This window comes from Monodon monoceros, unplaced genomic scaffold, assembly GCF_005190385.1.
Source record: "Monodon monoceros isolate NGI ecotype Baffin Bay Population unplaced genomic scaffold, NGI_Narwhal_1 Super_Scaffold_11, whole genome shotgun sequence".
Lineage (NCBI taxonomy): Eukaryota > Metazoa > Chordata > Mammalia > Artiodactyla > Monodontidae > Monodon > Monodon monoceros.
In genome coordinates, this window is record NW_021703767.1 from 82134591 (window position 1) to 82158680 (window position 24090).

The window sequence follows — 24090 nt, forward strand, 5'->3', positions numbered from 1 at the left end:
TCTTTAATGTTGGTTCTTAAAATGTTAACTTGGATAAACTCTAAAAACCCACAGGCTAAAATAACAATCCATGATAATGACAATCCTAACCCCTGAGAGCAACACAACTGAACCTGAATTACTTTCTCATGTTACATAATCAACAGCTTTCTTTTTCAGGGAATTATGTGCATAAGAAAGCCATATTCTTTATTTATGCAATCACTGGACACTGGGGTAGACAGACATACAAAGTAGGACAGGTATAGATTCTACCTAGGGAAGGACTGACAACCCGATTTCCTGCAGTCTAACTTTAAGGAAATACTCCATGACATTAAATCTTCTGAAGAAACTTTTGGAAAGAGATATTACAGACAATTCATTATCAAGCTTTTGGATACTTCAAATTTTCTAGTTAGATTAGGGTCGGTGGCAACAGCTCTTGTTCTCACTCTCTCCAAACCAAAAAAAAAGCAAAGAGGAACAGGGGAAACAACCATGAAAATCCCCCCAAATTAATGTTTGCTATTACATAAAATCAGTTCAGCATTTTCACAAAAATAGTATTTACATAAAAACTAACATGCAATGTTTTTATTGTTGCTATGAACGTTGTTCAGAAAAGAAGCAAAAACCAGTTGTTGGAGGGTGGGGGGGAGTAGAGAGTGGTGTGAGAGGCATGTGTGTGTGTCTAAGAGAGGAAGAGACAGATTCCAACTCAGATATATTTTTAGACAAAAAAATACAGAATAAATTACCCTTTCACCACATCAAAGGAAGCCTTAGTCCTGTCTCTGATTAAGAGATAAGAGTTCAAATATAGTCAGAATAATCCCTAGAGTTCTGGAGGCATGAATTTTATATCTAATTCTACCATTAATATATGTGAATCTGGACACATTTCAGCTTATGTGAGCCTAAATGGCTCTATTTATGAAACAATGACAATTTATAATTGTCATTTTTCCTTAAATTTTCCACGAGAAGAAGGAAGAATATCAAATAGATGTTAGGGAGGAGACAGAAGGGTTGAAAAATATTTATGTATATTTATGTATAAACATAGCTCTAATAGTTTTACCCTCTTGTGTTTTTCTATCAAAATATAACCATGTCCAAATGCAGACAGTTAGCCAAAAGATAAATGAAAACAAAAACTTAGGAATGGAAAAATCAGGGCAAAAGGAATGTTGTGAAGCCCATAATCCATTTAAATAAAGATTGAACAACTATGGGAATTGTGGATACAGAAAAGAATGTATTGTTAACCTTAATGAGGTAAAATAACATAACTAACTAAAATTCAGAGGGGTGGAGAAGGGAGGCTGGAGCAAGTGTGTATGAGTTCATGTAAACTTCCTTACTGGTCGGACATCATAGATATTATAAAAACCAAAATGTAATTATAAACGATACTTCTAATCTATTAACAGTTATTTAGATTTTTTCAACTTCAGGGAGATTTATTAAGAGATAGTGTATTGAAGAACTATTTATTTGAATTTCAGAATTTCCTCAGTTTTACATAAGCTTCCTAAATGAGATTAAATACTATATTTTTAAAGCAAGCATTATTTGATTCAATTTTTCTAAAATTATGTTAACCTAGGTAGATAAAAAATATCTAGAGTGATATTCACCAAATGATAATGACGGTTATTTCTGGGTGATAAGATGGATACAGGGTAATTCTTTTAAACAACCCTCTGTGTAACTTTCTGTATTGCAGGATTTAAAAAAATAATGGGTATGTATCATTTCACTCAAAAAAGTTTTTAAATAAAAAAACCACATCTATTATATAAATGTGTTTGTTAAATACAATTTATATTCTAAAGGGTATTCAAAATTTATGACCTTAAAAAAAACCTTGACAAAAACATAAAGGAGAAATTTTACCCATCTCATAAGAACAGAAACATACCAAGTTTATCATTTTCATTGGAACATGTATGGCAAACTATATAAGAAAAATGTACCCTGCTTCCCATTTCAGAAGCCCAGGCAGTGGAAGGAGGCCAGGTGGTGTTAAGTCAGAGGCCAGAGCCTGGAGGGGCAGGCGCAGTTATGCCATACATATCACACTGCTAACTTTACTTCTTAGAACTACTGCACAATTTAGCTGTCAAGTTGCATCTCGCCCCCTTGGTTTCTGCTTCATTGCTGTAACTCCCACCCGCCCCACGTGCTCTACTATATCTCCTTCAGCTCTGCGTTCTCCCTTTTTGCAGTCTGGAATCTGTTACAGACGTGGTTCCAACCTTGGCTGCACAGTGGAATCATGTGGGAAGCCTTAAAACATACTGATGACTGCGGCCCAGCCCCAAAGACTATAATTTAATTGATCTCAGGTACAGTCTGGGATTTTTCAAAGCTCCCCATGTGACTCTTATGTGCGGCCAAGGATGAGAACTACTACACCGTAGCCTTCTTGACCTTTTTCAGCTTTCTCTGTATCCCTTGAGGCTTTTCCTCTAGTGCTTCACGCTCCCCTTATCCACGGGGAACGGTACAGATGATAAATGGACGACACAACCACAGTACTACACGGAATACACAAAAACTCAGTCCAAAGAGAACAAGGACATCTAGTATTCACACACCTAAATTTTGCAGCACAGCCAAATCTAAGAATATAAAGAATATAAAGCCTTTTGCGAGAACAAAGCATACAGGCACTCCTCATAATAACTTTAGGAGTCTTATACTCCTGGGAGCACTGAACTCAGGTAGCTGAGAGGGCAGTGGAAATAGAACTAATTCCTAGTTTCAGACCAGAACAGATTTTTAAAAGCCTCTGTAGTCACTCTCCTACCTCTCTCTGCTGCTGGTTCAAATTATGTGAATTTCTCTGGCAAAGGGCAATTGTCTCCACCATGGTCTCTTCAACATTCTTCAGTGAGGGATCCTCTTTGGTATCTAGATTCAGAAAAACTGTTAACATCACTCAAGGGTATATTACTGATAATCTCAAAGCTTCTGTAAAAAATTAAACAATTTTTTCTCTGCATACTTTGTTTTCTATGATATAATCATGTATAAGACCTGATACCGAACTTCAGTAGATAAAAAGTAGGTAGTTCTTTGCAACAGTTTTCCATATAAATGTCTGACATTCCTAGGACAGAGAAAGCACATCATACTTAGCATTTTAATATGCTTTAGCTATGGAAAATCCCCAACCATTTATCTGTGGATTAGTTAATAGAAAGATTATCTTTTATCTTTCTTGCTCTACCATTTCTTCCTCTATTTCTTAAATGTATGTATTTCTCCAAGATACTATCTCAGGCCCTTTTCTTTTCATTTTTTCCAATAATTTCAGCCACTCTTCTGGTTTTAATTCCTATGTCCTTGCTAATAATTTTCAAATATACACCTCCAGCCCTTATTCCTTTCATAATCTGCAGGTTGAATTTTCACCAGGCTCTAGGACATCTATCTCTACATGGACATCCTGCAGTCACTTTGAACTTTATATGTGCAAAACCCAACCCATTTTTCTTACTTCAAATCTGCTCCTCCCCCTACATTTCCAAACTAAGTTAATAGAACCATGACCTTTAAGTCAACCAGTTTATAAATCTTCACCATCTTTGATGCTTTCACCTGTACATTCAAATAAATTGTTAATTTTGTTAATTCTATTTCCACACTCTCATATACCCGCTACTTTACCAGAGTGGAGCCCTTCATCACCTCGTTTGCACTACTGCAGCAGCCTCTAAATTAACTTTTGACTTCCAAATCTTGCCTTCCTCATTCCCTTTTATACTGTCACTACAGTTCTCTTACGCACAAGTCCAAACATATGAGTCTCATGCACAAAAACTATCAAAGACTTCTAATTTTTACAAAGAGAATGTCAATAAACCTCTGATCCTAAGTAAACACAGTAAACATCCTGGTGCATCTTCCCACCCTTGGTGCTCTTATATCACCAGATTATTTCCTCCTCCCCAAGGTTACTAGCCAGGCACTTTAATGCTCATGTCCTCCTCAGCCCAGAAGACCCTTTCCTTGCTTTTGTCTATCAAATTCCTATTCATCATTCCAATCGTGATTACTTCAAAGGTCACATCTTCCAGAAAAGAATCTCAGTTACAGGTAGTTCCCCAATTTTCCACAACCCTTTGCCACTCTCACTGTACCTTTTTTATAGTATTTGATTCTACATGCATTAGAGGTTTTTATTTACATATCTGTCTCCTTCAAGAAGAGACTGTAGCTCTTTGGGTGAGGACTGTTTTAGCCATCTGTGTATCACCCACAGAAACTAGCCCAGTGCTGTGCAATTACCAAATCCTTCAAAATTCTTAAGCACACTGTCAAAATTGAATCTGACAGTAAATGTCAGTTATGAGACTATTACTGAGAAATTTACCTTCATTGGAATTCAAGGAATTGGCTTCCCTACACATATCACCTGCAAATTACTGTAGTGATTTGGGGGAAACATTCTTCTTACTTTTCCCACAATCCTTTATGTAATGTCTATAAAAATTATTCTCATAACAGTAAATTGAAAGAGAAAAATGCCATAAATGCAACAAATCTAATAGTCAAATTGACTGAACGTATACTAAAGCACAAAAACGATAATTAAATGTTTAGTTGGACTAAATATAGAAAAGTCAACCAACTGTTATGGAAGTTCCAAAAACAAATAATATATGGAGAATTAGGGTAAAGGTGTTTAGGGGAATGTGTGGGCTAAGGGGTCCAAGAAATGTGTTAATGGGTTAAAAAGGTAAAACAATCTAAAAATCACCTATTAAGTGTTTCTCTGAACTTTGGGAGGGATATTTTGAAAATGTCAAGTAATAGGAAAACAAATAATCCAATTCAAAAGTGGACAAAGCGGGACTTCCCTGGTGGTGCAGTGGTTGAGAGTCTGCCTGCCGATGCAGGGGACACGGGTTCGTGCCCCGGTCCGGGAAGATCCCACATGCCGCGGAGTGGCTGGGCCCGTGGGCCATGGCCGCTAAGCCTGCGCATCCGGAGCCTGTTCTCCACAATGGAAGAGGCCACAACAGTGAGAGGCCCGCGTACCGCAAAAAAAAAAAAAAAAAAAAAGAAAAAGTGGACAAAGGATATGAATAGACATTTCTCCAAAGAAGATACAGAAATGGCCAATAAGTCTAAGAAAAGATGCTCAACATCACCAATCATTAGGGAAATGCAAATCAAAACCACAATGAGATGCTACCTCACACTCATTAGGAATGGCTACTACCAAGAAAACAGAAAATAAAAGTGTTAGTGAAGATGTGGAGAATTTGGAACCCTTGTGCATTGCTGGTGAGAATGTAAAATGATATTGCCATTACGGAAAACGGTATGGTGGTTCCTCAAAAAATTAAAAATAGAATTACCATTTAACTCAGTAATCCCACTTCTGGGTATACACCGAGAAGAACTGAAAGCAGGGACTCAAAAAGATATTTCTACACCCACGTTCATAGCAGCATTATTCACAATAGTCAAAAGGTGGAAGCAACCAAGTGCCCATTGATAAATGAATGGAAAAACAAAATGTAGTATATACATAAAACAGAATATTATTCAGTCTTAGAAATGAATGAAATTCTGCATGTGCTACAACATGGATAAATCCTGAAGACTTTATGCTAAGTGTAATAAGCTAGACACAAAAGGACAATTACTGTTTGATTCCACTTATGAGATACACAGAGTAATCAAATTCAAATTCATCAAGTCAGAAAGTAGAATGGTGGTTACCAGGGGCTGTGTGGGGAGGAGGGAATTAGGAGTAATTGTCTAATGGGTACAGAGTTTCAGTTTCGGATGCTGAAAAGGTTCTGGAGATAGATGGTGGTGATTATTGCACAATGATGTGAATGTACTTATTGCCAATGAACTGTAAACTTAAAAATGGTTAAAATGGTGAATTTTACGTTATGTTTATTTTACCACACTTTTACAAACTAAATAACTTTATTTTAGTATCAAGGAATATAATAGGAATTACATATCTATCTGTGACAAAGCCATTCAAGATTTTAAACTGTTTCAAGTTTTACTGCTTTCTGCCAAAATTATATAAATTCAATACAGAAACACTGATTATTACTTACTGATTAGAAGCTCTGCTTTGTTGTTGTTCAGCACATTATAGTAATTTTTAAGATGCTAGTTATGTACCTCATTTATAATAACCAAAACATAAGTACAGAAATATAACTAAAAAATGAATCAAGACCCGTGAAGACTACCTAATTTTCTGTCCAATGACCTCTACTGACAATTAGCACTGCAAAACTACAGTGGTTTATATTATTTCCTATTATGAGCCCTTGAAAACAAGCCAAAATTGGGATCAATGTCAGATAAACAGTAACATGCAGATCAATGTGATTATTACTTAATAAATACAGTTTATCATTTAATATCTTTTAAAACATGGGGCCCATGGAAAAAGAAATTGTGAATTACACTCGAGAACTTACTTTCATCTTGATGTGTTATCTCTTGAAGTTTGCTTTGTAGTCTCTAGGAGGTAAAAAGAACACTTTATATTTCTAATCCACCAATACCTGAATTACCATATTTTAAAGGTAAACTCCAAGAAACAACAAGGTTATTAAGAATGATCTCTGCCATTCAGAAGAGAATTGTTGTGTATATAGAAAGCACAGGGCTTCCCTGGTGGCGCAGTGGTTAAGAATCCGCCTGCCAATGCAGGGGACACAGGTTCAAGCCCTGGTCCGGGAGGACCCCACATGCTGTGCAGCAACTAAGCCCATGCGCCACAACTACTGAGCCTGTGCTCTAGAGCCCGCAAGCCACAACTACTAAGCCTTGGGATTAGTATCGTGTGGCATACTGGTGTATCATGACATGCATGATAAAAATATTTAGAGATAAAATGTACAAAAAAAGTGTACTGTTGTCTGCAGCTTACTTTGAAACATAAGAATTAAGATGGATTGACAAAAACTTACACAATGCTGTATGTCAATTTTATCTCACGAAGAAAAGATGGATTGATAAATGGTTATAGGGCTAGACAGAAACATGACAAAGCAAATACAGTAAAATGTTACCTTTAGCATTATTAAGAAGGCACCATGAATATCTCCTTTCTTTTCTAATAGATAAGCAGTGACTTCATGAAGTTGATACTTCTGGGTAATCTAGGAAAGAAGAAAAGATAAAGCTTTTTTGCTCAAAAATCTTGCTTGTGGAGTCAGAAGGTCCTACTAAGGATGAAAAAAAAACCTATGATAGTAAATAGTGAATTCATACCCTAGTAGTATGCTACTTTACAGTATAACATGCAAATATTTGACTCTCTAGTCTTAGAGTGACCCATTTGGGACTCTGACTGAACCAAGGTCACTCATTTTTTTTCACTTATTTATTTAAAAAGTTGTTATGCACCTGAATCAGGTATATCCATTGCACAAAAGGTAACATGTACACATAAACAGTAATAATATACACCAGAAATTGATAAGTGTAATTATTCACAAAATATTTAGAACAAAATGACAATGAAAACTCTATACATTAGCTTGTGGGATCTTAATGAAAATTAATAAACTAAGAATTTCTAATAAGTAAAAAAGAAATGCCAGTTAAGCTAAGGTAAAAGAAAGAAAATAAGTACAGAAAAGAATGTCATGGAAAGAAACAACAGAGAAACAATAGCGAGGTTTAAAAGAAAATCCTAAATTAGTCTTTTTTTTTTTAATATCTTTATTGGAGTATAATTGCTTTACAATGGTGTGTTAGTTTCTGCTTTACAACGAAGTGAATCAGTTATACATATACATATGTTCCCATATCTCTTCCCTCTTGCGTCTCCCTCCCTCCCACCCTCCCTATCCCACCCCTCTAGGTGGTCACAAACCACCTAGCTAAATTAGTCTTTGAAAAGACTAATAACATAGAATAAAACTTTCTTAGGAGTAAGAAAAAAAGAGAGGCACAAATAACATATTATAGGTTAACAGATCAAAGGAGGAAAACATGTGATCATTTCAACAAATGCAGAAAAAGTATTTAGTAAAATGCAGCACCCATTTTTGACAAAAATAAAAACAATACAAAACACTCTAACCCAAACTGGTAATGGCACTTGTCTAGGTTAATAAAAATTATCTATCAAAATCTGACAATAAACACCGTATTTAACATAAAATGTTAGACACATCCCCTTTTAAATAAGAAACAAGGAGAGAATGCATACTATCGCTGCCTCTGTTCAATAATATCCCAGAGCTCCTAGATATCTGATGAGGGAATGAGAAAAGTATAAAATTGGAAAGAAAGAAAAAAAACTACCATTATTCTCAGAAAAAATTACTGTCATAAAAAAATCTAGAAAATATTTGAACGAAAAAAGAATTCAGCCTGGTTGCTAGATATAAGACACTGAACAAAAATTAATAACATATACCAGCAGTAACCAATTAAAAAAAAGTCATTTCAAAAAATTTCCTTTTAGAAATTTCATTTCTAATGAGCCTGAGTAAACGTGGAGGGAGTGGAGCCCACCTCACACCATGGCCCTGCATCTAGCCAGAGCAGAGAGAGCCACTGCAGATACTAGCATGCATGCCTGTACTTGGGAGGGAGCAGAGGCTGCTTGGACTATAACCCTTCCTCCAGCCACGTCAGAGACTGTCACTGCCTGCACACAAATATGTGCAAGCACTAGGGAAGGAGTGGAATCAACTCAGGCCCTTGTCCTGCCTCCAGCTAGGGTGGAGACTGCCATTGCTGGTACAACTGCACAAAGGTAGAAGTGGAAACAGCTTATTAGCGTGGTTCCTACTGCTCTGGCCCTGACCCTGCCTCTACCCAATGTGTGCATACCAGGGAAGAAGTGGAACAAGTTTAGAAGTGCAGCCCCAAACCCTTAGGTCCCAGCCATATCCCAAACCATGGCGAACACCACCATCACACTGGGAAGAAGCCCAACTCGCTCAAAGATCCTGCTCCAGACCCTTAGGCCTCGGCACCACCCCTAATAGGGCAGTGACTCTAGCCCTACATGCCAGCAATACAGTGCCTTGTAGCACATAATAGGGAAAGATGCAGCCTATGCTCACTTTAAAATTAGCTCTTCCACCAATGCCACTGGGAACAAGCAGACTTCATAGAGATGCTCCCACATATGGACATGCCTTCAAGACTGGGATATGGAACTGTTTCACATAATCTCACACAGAAGAACAGAGAATGTCAAGCAAGATATAAAAAGAGAGGAATATGTTTCAGATGAAAGAAAAAGGTAAATTCATTAAGGGGGAGGGAAACAAATTTAAAAAGTGATAAATAATTTACCTGGAAAGAGTTCAAAGCATTAGTAATAAAATGCTAACTGAACATGGGAAAATAATGGATGAACACAATGACAACTGCAAAAAAGAAATAGAAAATGTATAAAAGAATGATCAAATCTTAAGAATACAATAACTGAAATTTAAAATACACAAGAAGGAGTTAACAACAGAATGAAAAATAAGTTAAAACTGACACGAGTGAAATACAAAGAACCATAAGAGACTATTACAAACAACTATATGCCAATAAAATGTATAACCTAGAAGAAATGGACAAATTCTTAGAAAGATACAACCATCCAAGACTGAACCAGGAAGAAACAGATAATATGAACAGACAAATCACAAGTACTGAAATTGAAACAGTGATTTAAAAACTTCCAACAAACTGAAGTCCAGGTCCCAGTGGCTCCACAGGTGAATTCCATCAAACATTTAGAGAAGAATTAACACTTATCCTTCTGAAACTCTTCCAAAATACTGCAGAGGATGGAACATTCCCAAGCTCATTCCATGAGGCCCCCATCACCCTGATACCAAAACCAGACAAAGGTACCACAAAAAAAGAAAATTACAGGCCAATACCACTGAGGAATAAAGACGTAAAAATACTCAAGAAAATACTAGCAAACTGAATCCAACAATACATTAAAAGGATCATACACTATGATCAAGTGGGATTTATCCCAGGGATGCAAGGATTCTTCAGCATCCACAAATTAATCAATGTGATACACCACATTAACAAACTGAAGAATAAAAACCATATGATCGGGACTTCCCTGGTGGTGCAGTGGTTAAGAATCTGCCTGCCAATGCAGAGGACACCGGTTCGAGCCCCGGTCCAGGAAGATCCCACATGCCGTGGAGCAGCTAAGCCCATGTGCCACAACTACTGAGCCTGAGCCCACGAACCACAACTACTGAGCCCATGTGCCACAACTACTGAAGCCCACGCACCTAGCATGCTCCACAATAAGAGAAGCCACCACAATGAGAAGCTCGCGCACCGCAACCAAGAGTAGCCCCCACTCACCACAACTAGAGGAAGCCCACGGCACAGCAACGAAGACCCAACATAGCCAAAAATAAATAAATAACCATATGTCATCTCAATAGGTGCAGAAAAAACTTTCGACAAAATTCAACGCCCATTTATGATTAAAAAAAACTCTCTAGAAAGTGGGCATAGAGGGAACTTACCTCAACATAATAAAGGACATACATGAAAACCACACAGCTAACATCATTCTCAATGGTGAAAAGCTGAAAGCGTTCCCTCTAAGATTAGGAACAAGGCAAGGATAACCACTGTCAACACTTCTATTCAACAAGTTTTGGAAGTCCTAGCCACAGCAATCAGAGAAGAAAAAAGAAATAAAAAGAATCCAAATCGGAAAAGAAGAAATAAGACCATCACTGTTTGCAGATGAAATGATACTATCCATAGAAAATCCTAAAGATGCTACCAGAAAACTATTAGAATGCATCAATGAATTTGGTTAAGTTGCAGGATACAAAATTAATACATGGAAATCTTTTGCATTCTTATACATAACAATGAAAGATCAGAAAGAGAAATAAAGGAAAGAATCTCATTTATCATCACATCAAAAAGAATAAAATAACTAGGAATAAACCTACCTAAGGAGTCAGAAGACCTATACTCTGAAAACTATAAGATGCTGGTGAAAGAAATCGAAGATGACACAAACAGTTGGAAAGATATATCATGTTCTTGGATTGAAAGAATCAATATTGTCAAAATGACTATACTACCTAAGGCAATCTACATATTTAATGCAATTCCTTTCAAATTACCAATGGCATTTTTCACAGAACTAGAACAAAAAATTATAAAATTTATATGGAAACACAAAAGACCCCAAAGAGCCAAAGCAATACTGAGAAAGAAAAACGAAGCTGGAGGAATCAGACTCCCTGACTTCAGACTACAGTACAAAACAACAGAAATCAAAACAGTATGGTAGATCAATGGAACAGGATAGAAAGCCCAGAAATAAACCCATGCACATATGGTCAATTAATCTACAACAAAGGAGTCTAGACTATACAATGGACAAAAGACAGTCTCTTCAGGAAGTGATGCTGAGAAAACCGGACAGCTACATGTAAAGGAATGAAATTAGAACATTCTCTAACATCATACACAAAAATAAACTCAAAGTGGATCAAAGGCCTAAATGTAAGACCAGACACTGTAAAACTCTTAGGGGAAAACATAGGCAGAACGCTCTTTGACATAAATCTTAGCAATATTTTTTTGGCTCCGTCTCCTAGAGCAATGGAAATGAAAACAAAAATAAACAAACGGGACCTAATTAAACTTAAAAGCTTCTGCATAGCAAAGGAAACCATAAACAAAACAAAAAGACAACCCACAGAATGAGAGAAAATATTTGCAAACAAAGTGACTGACAAAGGATTAATCTCCAAAACCTACAAACAGCTCATGCGGCTCTATGTCAAAAAAACAAACAACCCAATCAAAAAATGGGTAGAAGATCGAAACAGAGATTTCTCCAAAGAAGACACACAGATGTCCAAAAAAGCTCATGAAAAGATGCTCAACATCACTAATTATCAGAGAAATGCAACTCAAAACTACAATGTGGTATCACCTCACATAGCTTAGAATGGCCATCATCAAAAAGTCTACAAACAATAAATGCTGGAGAGGGTGTGGAGAAAAGGGAACCCTCCTACACTGTTGGTGAGAATGTAAATTGGTACAACTGCTATGGAGAACAATATGGAAGTTCCTTAAAGAACCAAAAATAGAACTACCATATACTCCAGCAATCCCACTTCTGGCCATATATCCTGAGAAAACCATAATCTAAAACGATACATGCACCCCAATGTTCGTTGCAGAGCTATTTACAATAGCCAAGACGTGGAAGCAATCTAAATGTCCATCAATAGAGGAATGGATAAAGAAGATGTGATACATATATACAATGGAATATTACTCAGCCATAAAAAGAATGAAATACTGCCATTTGTAGAAACATGGGTCGACCTAGAGATTATCATACTAAGTGAAGTAAGTCAGACAGAGAAAGACAAATATAATATGATGTCACTCATATGTGGAGTCTAATTAAAAAATGATACAAATGATCTTATTTACAAAACAGAAACAGACTCACAGACTTCGAAAACAAACTTATGGTTACCAAAGGGGAAACGTGGGGGGGTGTGGGGGGATAAATCAGGAGCTTGGGATTAACACATACACACTACCATACATAAAACAGATAACCAACAAGGGCCTACTGTATGACACAGGGAACTCTACTCAATATTCTGTGATATTAATAACCTATATGAGAAAAGAATCTAAAAAAGAATGAATACATGTATATGTATAACTGAACTACTTTGCTGTACATATGAAACTAACACAAAATTGAAATCAACTATATTCCAATAAAATTTTTTTAAAAATTTCCTTTTACAATGTTAACAAAAAGTATCTAAGAACAAATTGAGGAAAATGTGCAAGAGCCTTATGTAAAATATTATATTTTATAACTTTAGTTATAAAACCTCACCAAAGTGGGTAAAAGGCATTTCAAAAAGACAACCATGTTCCTGAATGTGAAGACCATAAGATGTCAATCCTCCCTGAATTAATCTATAAATTCAATGTTGTTTTCATCAAAATCCCAGAAGAATATGTTATTTTTATAGGAATGTGACAATGTGATTCCTAATTTGATGTGAAATAGTAAGAGGCCAAGAGTAGCCAAAGAATTTTAAAGAAAAAGAATGAGGAGGGAAGACTCTTCTTCCAAATAATAAAGCTTATTTTAAAGCTGTGTTAATTAAAATATGTGCCATGGGTATAGGGAAAGACAAATGACCAAAAGAATAGAACAGAATTCACAAAAAGATCTATGTATATTTGGGAGTTTGGTGTACAGCAGTATGGCATTATAAATAAGTGAAGAAAGGACAAGAAAATGCCACATGGACCATTAGCCATCCACATGGAAAAAATATATAAATCCCTTTCTTGATCTGTTTACAAGAATAAATTCCAGATGGATTAAAAGCCTAAATGAAAAAAGTCAAACTATAAAACTCATATAAGAGGATATCCTTAATGCCATTAAATTAGGAAAGGAAATAAAAGTCACACACACAAAATTTTAACGTTAAAGGAAAAGACTGATAAATTAAAATAGAAGCCACTAAAAACCAAGTTAAAAGACATGCCATAATAGACTGGAAGAAGGCATCTCCAACATATAAAATCAGCAAAGGACTAGAGATCCAGAAATTAGAAAGAACTTCTAGAAATCAGTAACAGAAGGGCAAAACCTCAATAGGAAACTGGGCAAATGATATGAATGGATAATTCAGAGAAAAGAAAACCCAAAGTGTCATTAAAAATATGGAAAGATATGCAATGTTATGAGTAAGCAATGATAATCATCACACTGGCAAAAAATAAGAAGTCTAAAAATACTAGAAATCAGCAAGGATGTGGAAAAACAGCAAATTTCAAATACTGATGATGAGACTGGAAACAAATAAGAAATCAACTTGACAATATGAACAGAATTAAGCTACTGTATCGTCTAAAGAATTCCACTTCCAGGCATACTACTTAGAGAAATCTCAGATGGCCACAAAGAAGGTATGTACAAAGGTGCCCAAAGTAGCATTGTTTATAATGGCAAAAGATTGGAAACACTCTGAATGTCTGTGAATAGGAAAATATATAAACTGCGGCACAGTCATTCAATAGACTATTATATGATCATTAAAATGAATGAACTAGAGCTATATGTATTAAAAACTGAAAGATAAAAAATTAATAAAAAAGCAATTTGCAATAGGATATTACTGTATGATACCATTAATACAAATTTTAAAAACATACAGAACTGTACCTTGTGTTATATAGGTAAATTCATATACAGGAAAAATTTTTTAAATGGATGGGAAGGATAAGCTTCCCATCTTCAGGTTGGCAGTAACCTCAGGTGAGACATGACAGATAAAGGATGCTTTATTTCTAAAACAAACAACAAAGATCTGAAGCCAGTATGGCAAAACATTAACATCTATAAAGTTGGGTTGGTGGGAATATATGTACCCATTTTGCACATTTCTATGTATTTTGAAATATTTTATAATTTAAAAAATTTTAATTGTGTGGGCAGTTTAGGACATGGATGCAGAAAATACGGGTTACTGTTTCATGAGTATTGATAGCAACAATATAAAGGTAGCTTAAAAACAAATTTTAAACAGGGAACATACTAGCCTCATGGTAGATTAGAATATGTGTGTATGTATATATATGTACATATGTGCATACACACACACACACTCATTTCAATTTGGAAACAGGAGAAAACAAGGAAAGAGAATCAAGGTAATGACTGTGTAATTGCCTTCTAGACTTTAAGTCACATGGCACAACAGGACTATCTAACCATCAATGCCTGCAAGTAAGAGCTTAGTTTTTCTCTCTTAATATTTTTACTGTATTCCTTTTTCTATGTTTATCCTGTTGGCTAGAATGCCTGTGAAACTTGATGAACAACAATGATGGACATGTGCTGTTTCTGACTCTACTAAAACAAACAGAGAGGCAATAACACAGCAATGCAGAGCATGCACGATGGAGTCAAACTATCTGGGTTCCATCTCTGGTGCTAGCACTTACTAGGAATAAACTTAGCCAACTGATTTAATATATGAATCTCCCTGTGCTCATCTGTAAAATGGTGAGCAATAAAGAAAAGTTTACTCTTGCCTTCTCTACATTACTGGTCTTACCTGAATAGTTTCTTCTAGGCGGTAGCACTCAAGGACTTGCAGTGTCTCTATAACCTGGTTTGGGCTGAACTGACACAACAGCTCAATGAACTGCTCTGTAATACAAGGAGATATCTGCAGCAATTCTTGATTTACATGAATACCTTCCCTGAAAACAGAAAAGGCAAGACAGTAGCATTATTTAATCATACCGTAATTAAAGCTACAGGTGAAAAGTATGTTACCTTAAAACCAAGACTACCTTTTGATCAAGTAAAATCATGAATTAAAAGTCTTAATGTTACTTAGGTTATTAAGGTGAATCATACACTACATCAGAAACATTCTAAATCACAATATTTCTCAATTTACATTGAATAATTAAGGAAATGATATTCAGTGGAGGCTCCTCTAAATCATACCTGAAGTTGTACTGTTGCTCTAAAAGAAACAACGATGACTCAATTTAGTTTAAACAATTTGATCCATGAGTAACTATACATAATAAGCCATCTTCTAGTCTCAACAACTGTCCCTACTAAACTTCCCTTATAGCACCAATCACATCATGTTGTAATTACTTCTTCAATTATCTATCTTCTCTAAAGGACTATAAATTCTGTGAGGGTAGGCACCAGTACCTTCTCACTAATGAATTCTTAAAGCCTACAACAGTGTCTTCCATGTAGCAAGGGCTAATTATTTGGTTGTTGTTAAAACAAAAGTGGATGAATAGTAGGTTATACAAAATTTATGGTTCATTTGCCTTGTATGCCAGCCACTCACAAAGCCCACTATTCATAATGCCTACACAAAAGCTGTGGGAGTATTCGTTTTACCATGGTGGACACTACTGGAACTATTTAGAAAAATCAACTGCAGTTCATTGGAGATATAAGAATCATCTTCTCTCTACCTTCAAAAGAAGTCAGTTTCTTCTGGGAGTCCTATCTTCTCTTCAGAATTTCTCAACTAAAGCTCCTTATATAAAGAACTGGAACAGCATTAGTAACATACAAAAAATTGCTACAAAAACTCCCTACAAACAAAAGTCCAGGACCAGATGGCTTCACTGGGAGATTCTACCAAATGTACAAAGAAGAACATATACCGATCCTTCTCAAACTCTTCCAAAAGACTGAAGAGGAAGGAATACTCCCAAAGACATTCTATGATGCCACCATCACCCTGATACCAAAACCAGACAAAGACACTACCAAAAAAGAAAATTAAAGGCCAGTATCTGTGGTGAATATAGATGCAAAAAATCAACAAACATTAGCAAACCGAATCCAACAACACATAAAAAAGGTCATACACCATGACCAAGTTGGATTCATCCCAGGGTCCCAAGGATGGTTCAACACATGCAAATCATCAATGTGATACACCACATCAACAAAAACCACATGATCATCTTAATAGATACAGAAAAAGCATTTGACAAAATTCAACAGCCATTCATGATAAAAACCCTTACGAAATGGGTATAGAGGGAACATATCTCAACATAATAAAAGCTATTTATGACAAACCCACAGCCAATATAATATTCAACAGTGAAAAGCTGAAAGCCTTCCCATTAAAATCTGGAGCAAGGATGCCCACTCTCACCACTTCTCTTCAACATAGTATTGGAAGTCCTAGCCACAGCAATCACACAAGAAAAAGAAATAAAAGGTATTCAAATTGGTACGGAAGAGGTAAAACTGTCACTGTATGCAGATGACATAGTTTTCTACTATATATAGAAAACCCTAAAGACTCCACACAACAACTACTAGAACTGATAAATGAATTCAGCAACGTAGCAGGATACAAGATTAACATACAGAAATCGGTTGCATGTGTTTACACTAACAATGGAACAGCATAAAGGGAATGTAAAAATTAATACCTTTTAAAATTGCATCATAAATAAATAAAATATTCAGGAATAAACCCCATCAAGGAGGTGAAAGATTTACATGCTGAGAACTACAAAACATTAATAAAGGAAATTAAAGATGATTCAAAGAAATGGAAAGATATTCCATGCTCTTGGATTGGAAGAATCAGTACTGTTAAAATGGCAATACTACCCAAAGCAATCTACAGATTTAATGTGATCCCTATCAAATTACCCATGACATTTTTCACAAAACTAGAACAAATAAATCTAAAATTTATATGGAACCATAAAAGATTCAGAATTGCCAAGGCAATCCTGAGGAAGCATAACCCTCCCAGACTTCAGATAATACTAAAAAGCTTCAGTAATCAAAACAGTGTGGCATTGGCACAAAAACAGACATACAGATCAATGGAACAGAACAGAGACCCCCAGAAATAAACCCACACACCTCTGGTCAATTAATGTTCAACAAAGGAGGCCAAAAAATAAAATGTGAAAAAGACAGTCTCTTCAGCAAGTGGTGCTGGGAAAGTTGAACAACTGCATGTAAATCAAAGAAGTCAAAACATACCCTCATGCCACGCACAAAAAGAAGCTCGAAATAGCTTAAAGACTTAAATACAAGATGAGACACCATAAAACTCCTAGAAGAGATCATAGACAAAACATTCCCTGACATAAATTGTACCAATGTTTTCTTAGGTCAGTCTCCCAAGGCAATGGAAATAAAAGCAAAAATAAACAAATGGGACCTAATCAAACTTACAAGCTTTTGCATAGCAAAGGAAACCATAAACAAAAGGAAAAGAGAACCTACAGAATGGGAGAAAATATTTGTGAAGGATGGGACCGACAAGGGCTTAATTCCCAAAATATACAAACAGCTCATACAACTCAACAACAAAAGAACAAACGACCTAATCGAAAAATGGAAAGTCAACCACTAGAAAAAGTTTTTTAAAAGAAGTATAATTAATATACTAAGAGAGACAAAAAATGGAATCATATACAAAACACTCAGTTAAAGTCAGAGGAGGCATAAAAATAGTAGGAAACAAACAAAAAGAAACAAAAAACAAGGGTGATGAATAAAAAATAGTATAAACAGAACAGAAGAAAGGGTAGGATTTTGTAAAAGCCACAAAGTACCTTAATATGTGTCCTTTTCATTGTAAATAGAAAAAATATGAGTATTTGGAAAGATTTCTTTAAATATCAATGAAGCAAAGTTTTTGAAACTTTAGTTTGTAGCACTCACATGCCAGTTTTCATTGTTTCAGAAATTCTAAAAGCAAAGAGCAGACCATTCCAAACTCCTAACAATTGCTCTCATTTTTATTATTAACGTATCAATCTAAATTTCTATTATTAACTAAGCAACTAGTGGGGGCAAAGAATATGGTGAGCATTAAGATACCTACATCTAACCACATCATCTGATTATCATTCAATCACACACACAAACAGTATGTGTGCATACAATTTAATGTTATGTATTTTTCCAGTTTAGCATTATTTAAACATTCACATTGCCATGTTTGCCAATTTGGTATTTAATTATGTTCATATACCTTACCATTTATATAGCTATCTCCCCCATCTACTTTTGTAAACAGTTTTTTCACTATATAAATGTTAATACGGATATTTCAATATTAACTACCTTTTTCTTATGGTATTTCCTTAAAATATATTTTCCAAAATGGAATCACTGGATCAAAGCACATGTACACCCTTAGAGCTCTTAATACATATAGATAAAACTATGAAAAGAAAGAAAACAAAGTGGACTAAAAGGGAGGAACACATATTCAAAGGGTGGGCAGAACAACCCTGTGTAGTGTATCCCATGAACAAAAAGTTCAGTACTACTGAGGAATAAAGGGGAAAAGAGAAATGGCAGGATGGAAGAAAATTAAGCTGAACCGATATGCCTGAATAAGATCAAGAAGGGTCTTTTACACCATAAGGAGTTCAGATTTTACCTTGGATAATGGAAACTAAAAGAGCTTTGAGAAGCGGAAAGGGAACACTATCATTATTTGCCTATTTGAAAATGGAAGTAGAAGAATTAAGAAGGCTGGTTAGGAGACCAGCAAAAAAGACCAGAAGAGAGATACTGAGGGCCTGAACCAGGGTGGAGGGGGTGGACAAGAGAAGGACTCACATGTAAGAGATATACAAGAGGTACATTTTGATGACTGACTGGTTCTGTGTCGTGTGGCTGAGAAGGTGCAGTGGAGTTGGTAAAGGAAAGTTAAAAATTCATCATCACGCCAAGGATTTTATTTAAGACACTTACACTGCAATTGCCTCTGAAGGCAGGGTCCCACCTTATTCACCATTTTATCTCCCATGCCTGTCACAGTGCTTAGTATGCTGTAGTTACTCAGTAAATTTTTAAATAAAATAAATGGGTGGATACAGCCATTTGCTAAGAGAGAAAATAAAGAAGGAGGAACAGGTTTAGACTGAAAAAAGTGAGTATAATTTTGAACCATTTCAACCTCTCACACATTGCTTAGCAGATAGCAATCTCATTATAAAGAATTATTAAATTAAGGAATAAAGATATAAATGCATGTAAACTATCTATCCATCCATCCATCCATCCATTTACCTAAAAGGAGATTAGTAGATGATGATGTGTTAGGATTTAGAAGGTTGAATTTGAGCTGCTGGCAAAAATACTAACAAAGATAACGATATCTGGTGGTGAGCCTGTCCAAGCAGACAGGCACTCACTGAGGTAGGAATGCATTTTTATATGTCAAAGTTTATGAATATATATAATGTTCTATTTTTTAACTTTGAAATATGCTATTTCAACACTGTGTCAATATCTTAAAATATCCCTTCAGAATTATCCACAGAAACAGTGACAGATTCAATTTAAATCCAATGTATAACCATTTCCATAATCTATGTTTTGCTCCTTGGCAAAGATACTCATTTCCTTAGCAATGTTCAATTTTTACTTTATTTTGATTAAAGACTTAGAAATACAGTACAACATTTTATGTGTTTTTTTCCTACAGGAAAATCATACCATATATTTCAGAGGCCTCCAGGACATTGTTAACAAAGGCTAAATGGACATTACCAAGAAAACTGAGGAAAATATTGTGACTATAAATACACTTGCACATTCTCTTTATTCCTTATGAAGCTCATAGCCCCACAAAAACCGTCAGTGTCTTTTAGTATTATCCTTCAAGCATCCCCACTGCACAAAGGACCTGCATCTGGATGTAAGTATATCAGGAGAACTCCTGTGAGAAATCTTGGCCAGCAGGGACGCACACAGGGAGTGGGCGTGGGGTAGGGCTTTATGTAGCAGCTGTCCCAAAGAAGAGAATTGGAAGAGGATGCAAACCCTTTCTCCCGGGCTGTTGGCCTCAATTCAGGCAAATAATTTGTTTCTGGAGGATTAACCTCCCTCCCTTCAAAACTATCTAATCTTTCTACATACAAATGCCACCAATATCTTTGTAGGTCAATTAATTCTACAGAGGACATTATTTACAGAGCAAAGGTAACTTAAAGAAATTGGATAAAGAAAATAGAGAAATACACATGAGAATTCAACTAGATTATTAGTTCCCTAAAACATGCTGTTGACAAAATAAGTCACTCCTTTAGAAACAACTCAATAAATACATATAAATGTTAAATCAAATGTGCATAAACTACACACACACACACACACAGACACACACACACAGGAATGAGGATCCTACTAACTTGCATAACCTATACACACACACACACACACACACACAGGAATGAGGATCCTACTAACTCAGGTTTTTGGGGCAAGAGCAAAAAAAGCAATTTTCTGCTATGACACATATATACAAGCAGTCACCATCTCAAAATAACTTTCTTTCATTTTCTCTACTCTCTAGAATGCTGCTATAGGAGCTTCATGAAAGGAAAAAAACTGGAAGTTAAAAAAAAAATCCTATTGCTTAAGAAGAACAGAAAGGGAAGAATAAAAGGCAAAAACAGTCTGAAGTTGTCTGCCAGGGAAAACTGCTAGGCAGTACCAGTCTACCTATTCTTGATATTCTTTTGTCCCTAAATACCTTTTTCTATACTCCCCTAGTTTCCCACTTCAGTTTTCCCAGTACCTGGAAAGACTCTAATCCTTTACTTGAGATTAGTTAACAGGCATACTCATTTACAAAGGCTAAAGTGTGATGGGAAATCATTCAGAGACTTAATGTAATCTAGTCCACACAACCTGCTTTCTTCTTACCCTTGAGGTCAACTGGTATTGGAAAAGGGTTTTTTCATCATTGTGTATACTTCATTGTATTCATATGTTAATTGTACACTCCCACTGTAAAAGTGTCACATTGACAAGCAATTAGCAATTAGTTGTGATTGTTTTGATTGGGGCATAGAAGAAGGTAATTCTAGATTTAAAAAATCTACCTAGGCACAATACTATATATCCGAGTATGCTTATAAAGTGTAGAGCTTAAAGAAGTGTGTGCACCCTGCAACCCTTGAAAGAAGAGGACAGAGTGGAAGGAGGCAGAGTTCAAAGGGCATCAAAGACAAACTTTCTATAATTCAAAACTTTGTCTAAGGCAGGCTCAAGAAGCACCTCCTCCTTACCTCCTCTGAACTCAACCTTCTTAACCTTGCTCTCCCCCTCAATCCAGAATTCAATGTACGTATTATTAGTGATGGGGTTCAGGACATGCTTCCCCAAAATATGGTATGTTGGCATATTGAATATTTCAAGCTCAAGGAATTTGAGAAATGTCAGGTGCAGGAAGGACTCTCTGCCCTTCCCCTTCTCCTGTGAAGCAGATCATAAGACCATCTTATGAAAGGTACTCTTTCTGGAAGAGAGGAGCATCCTCATCTCTGAGGAATCCAAACAAACGCGTCTTGCTAAGTCTCCCCCAGTTTATCATCCTTAGCTCATATCCTTCAGTCCCATCACATTTGCCTATGACTTTCTACCCTTCATCAAACCTAGCACAAAACACTCAGGTTTAAGTGCGTCTTCAGGTCTTCATTTCCTTGTGAAGACTCCCAGGTCACGTAAAACACTCAATAAATTTGTATGCTTTTCTCTTCTCAATCTGTCTAGGACACAGAAGGGTAGAAGAAAAAAAATTTTTCCCCTCCCCTCACTGGTATTACTTATTTACATTGTGGGTCAAACAGGCTTTTATGGGTTAGTCTGGGACACCATCATTTAAAATACTGTTCATATAAAAATGATTGTATTGAAATGCCAAACATCAAATTTAAAATAAATCTACAGCATAATCTTAATGGACGCCTGCCTCCTATATAAGACATAAAATAAGAGGATAAAGTATTGGGTTGGCCAAAAAGTTCATTAGGGTTTTTCCATAACATCTTACGGAAAAACCCGAACGAACTTTTTGGCCAATCCAATATGATGGATTCTGGACTGGACTGGGACTCTCAAAGCAGAACACTACTAGATTTTTGGCATCCTGGATATGGTGGATCAATTTGAAAGAGGGCTCTTTTTAAAGGTGGAGCTAAAGTTATCTGTCTTGTTAATTCAGGTTCTGTTAAAGAAAAAATTATCCATGATGCTTGTTAAAACAGTAAAGCAGAATTTATTCGGACTCTCATGATAGGGAACACTACAATGGGGTATTGCAGTAAACGAGAGAGACTGGGCTCAACTCAAATACAACAAGAAAAAGTAGAGATTATAGCCATGGGGTGGGAGTGGGGCAGTCAATGGATGGAGAATTACTAGGAGGGTAGGATAATTCTTTGAAAAACTGACCTAACAGAATTCTTGCTGAAGGCAGGCCAGGATGATCACATATTACCTGGGGTGGGGGGGAAGTGTGTGTGAGAAATTTGGACAGATATCAAGGCTGATCACATATTGAGGGTGAGGATTCTAGCTAAACTGACTTAGCAGGATTCTTGCTAAAAACAGACTCTACAAAAACAGAGATGGAAGCCCAAGGTCAGACCTAGTGGAGCAGAGGGCTCAGAGGAGCCTGACTAAAGTTTGGTCAAGGGGAGAATCTCTGTCAACTCTTCATTTCTCTAGGCTCAAGCAGAGCTGGCCATTTAGCTGTTGTCAAGAGTGAGGACATTCCGGGTCATATTGCTTTTGGGGGAGAGGGAAGAGTCAGGACTGTGGGTGCACTGCTTCTCTCTGAAGTAGGTGAGAGAGGGCCTTGCAGCTGAACTGATATGACAGAAAGGAATAATGGGTGACAAGTTAACTTAGAGTTAATTATCCTGGGTTGGAGTTAGTTTAGGGAGATAAAATACACCGAGTAAATGTAAAATTATTCGTGGTTCGCTAGTGAACAAAACAACTTTCATAGTACTTCTAAAGGATCTTACCTATAACATATTTACAATCTAGGTATAGGTAATAACAGAGCAAGACTTTCCATGGAAGACCTCTGATACTCTTGTGATTTGCCATTTTTATTACTGTGAAGTTTAACTAAATTCAATATCAAAGCAAATGACTATATTGATATTTATATTACCTAATACTTTTTCTTAATTAAAAAAATTAAGATTTGGTCACCACTGTCTTTTGTACTTTGTTACATGTGAGAAAAGGCCGAGTTCAAAGATGAGCTTCTCTGTCCTTCCAGCCTGAATCTCTCCAGGTAGGATGGATGGAGAACAAGGACTTGGTTAAAATAAATTATCCTAGGGGAAGAGGAGTCAGGTCCTAAGAGAATGGATGTGACACTGGAGGAAGCAAAAGAGGAACAGAAGGAATTTTGCTATGGGAAAAAAGGTACAGGGGCTCCAGAGAAAGGGCTGGGCCCTCCTTCCTCTTCCAACTAGCTCAGTCCTCCTCGGCCCCCTCCCCCTTCTCTCAGCTCCACCCCCAGCTCCCCCATCCTTCTCCCAGCTCTCTTCCTTCCCTCTTACCCCTAACCCTAATTCTAAGGTATCTCCTAGTTAATTCTAGGGGTAGACTAGGACCCAAACTGGATCTGAGGGAAGTACAAATGATTCGTAAAAATAAAAATAGATGTCTAGCTTCAGTAATTTCTGAGAACAGGGAATTAAAGCACAGATACTTTGAAAAGGTATTGAACTGAAGTTCAGGAG

General features: G+C 36.3%; 1 protein-coding gene across 7 annotated transcripts in view; it reads right to left on the reverse strand.

The window, feature by feature from the left end:
- VPS8 (VPS8 subunit of CORVET complex) overlaps positions 1–24090 on the reverse strand; it is a 299574-nt gene that overhangs the window by 104714 nt on the left and 170770 nt on the right. For all 7 annotated transcript variants that reach the window (XM_029215384.1, XM_029215383.1, XM_029215387.1 and 4 more), the window contains 4 exons: positions 15117–15264; positions 7050–7139; positions 6453–6495; positions 2798–2901 (listed from right to left, as the gene is read on the reverse strand). In XM_029215384.1, coding sequence (XP_029071217.1) covers positions 2798–2901; positions 6453–6495; positions 7050–7139; positions 15117–15264 — 385 coding nt within the window. The remainder of the gene's footprint in view (positions 1–2797; positions 2902–6452; positions 6496–7049; positions 7140–15116; positions 15265–24090) is intronic.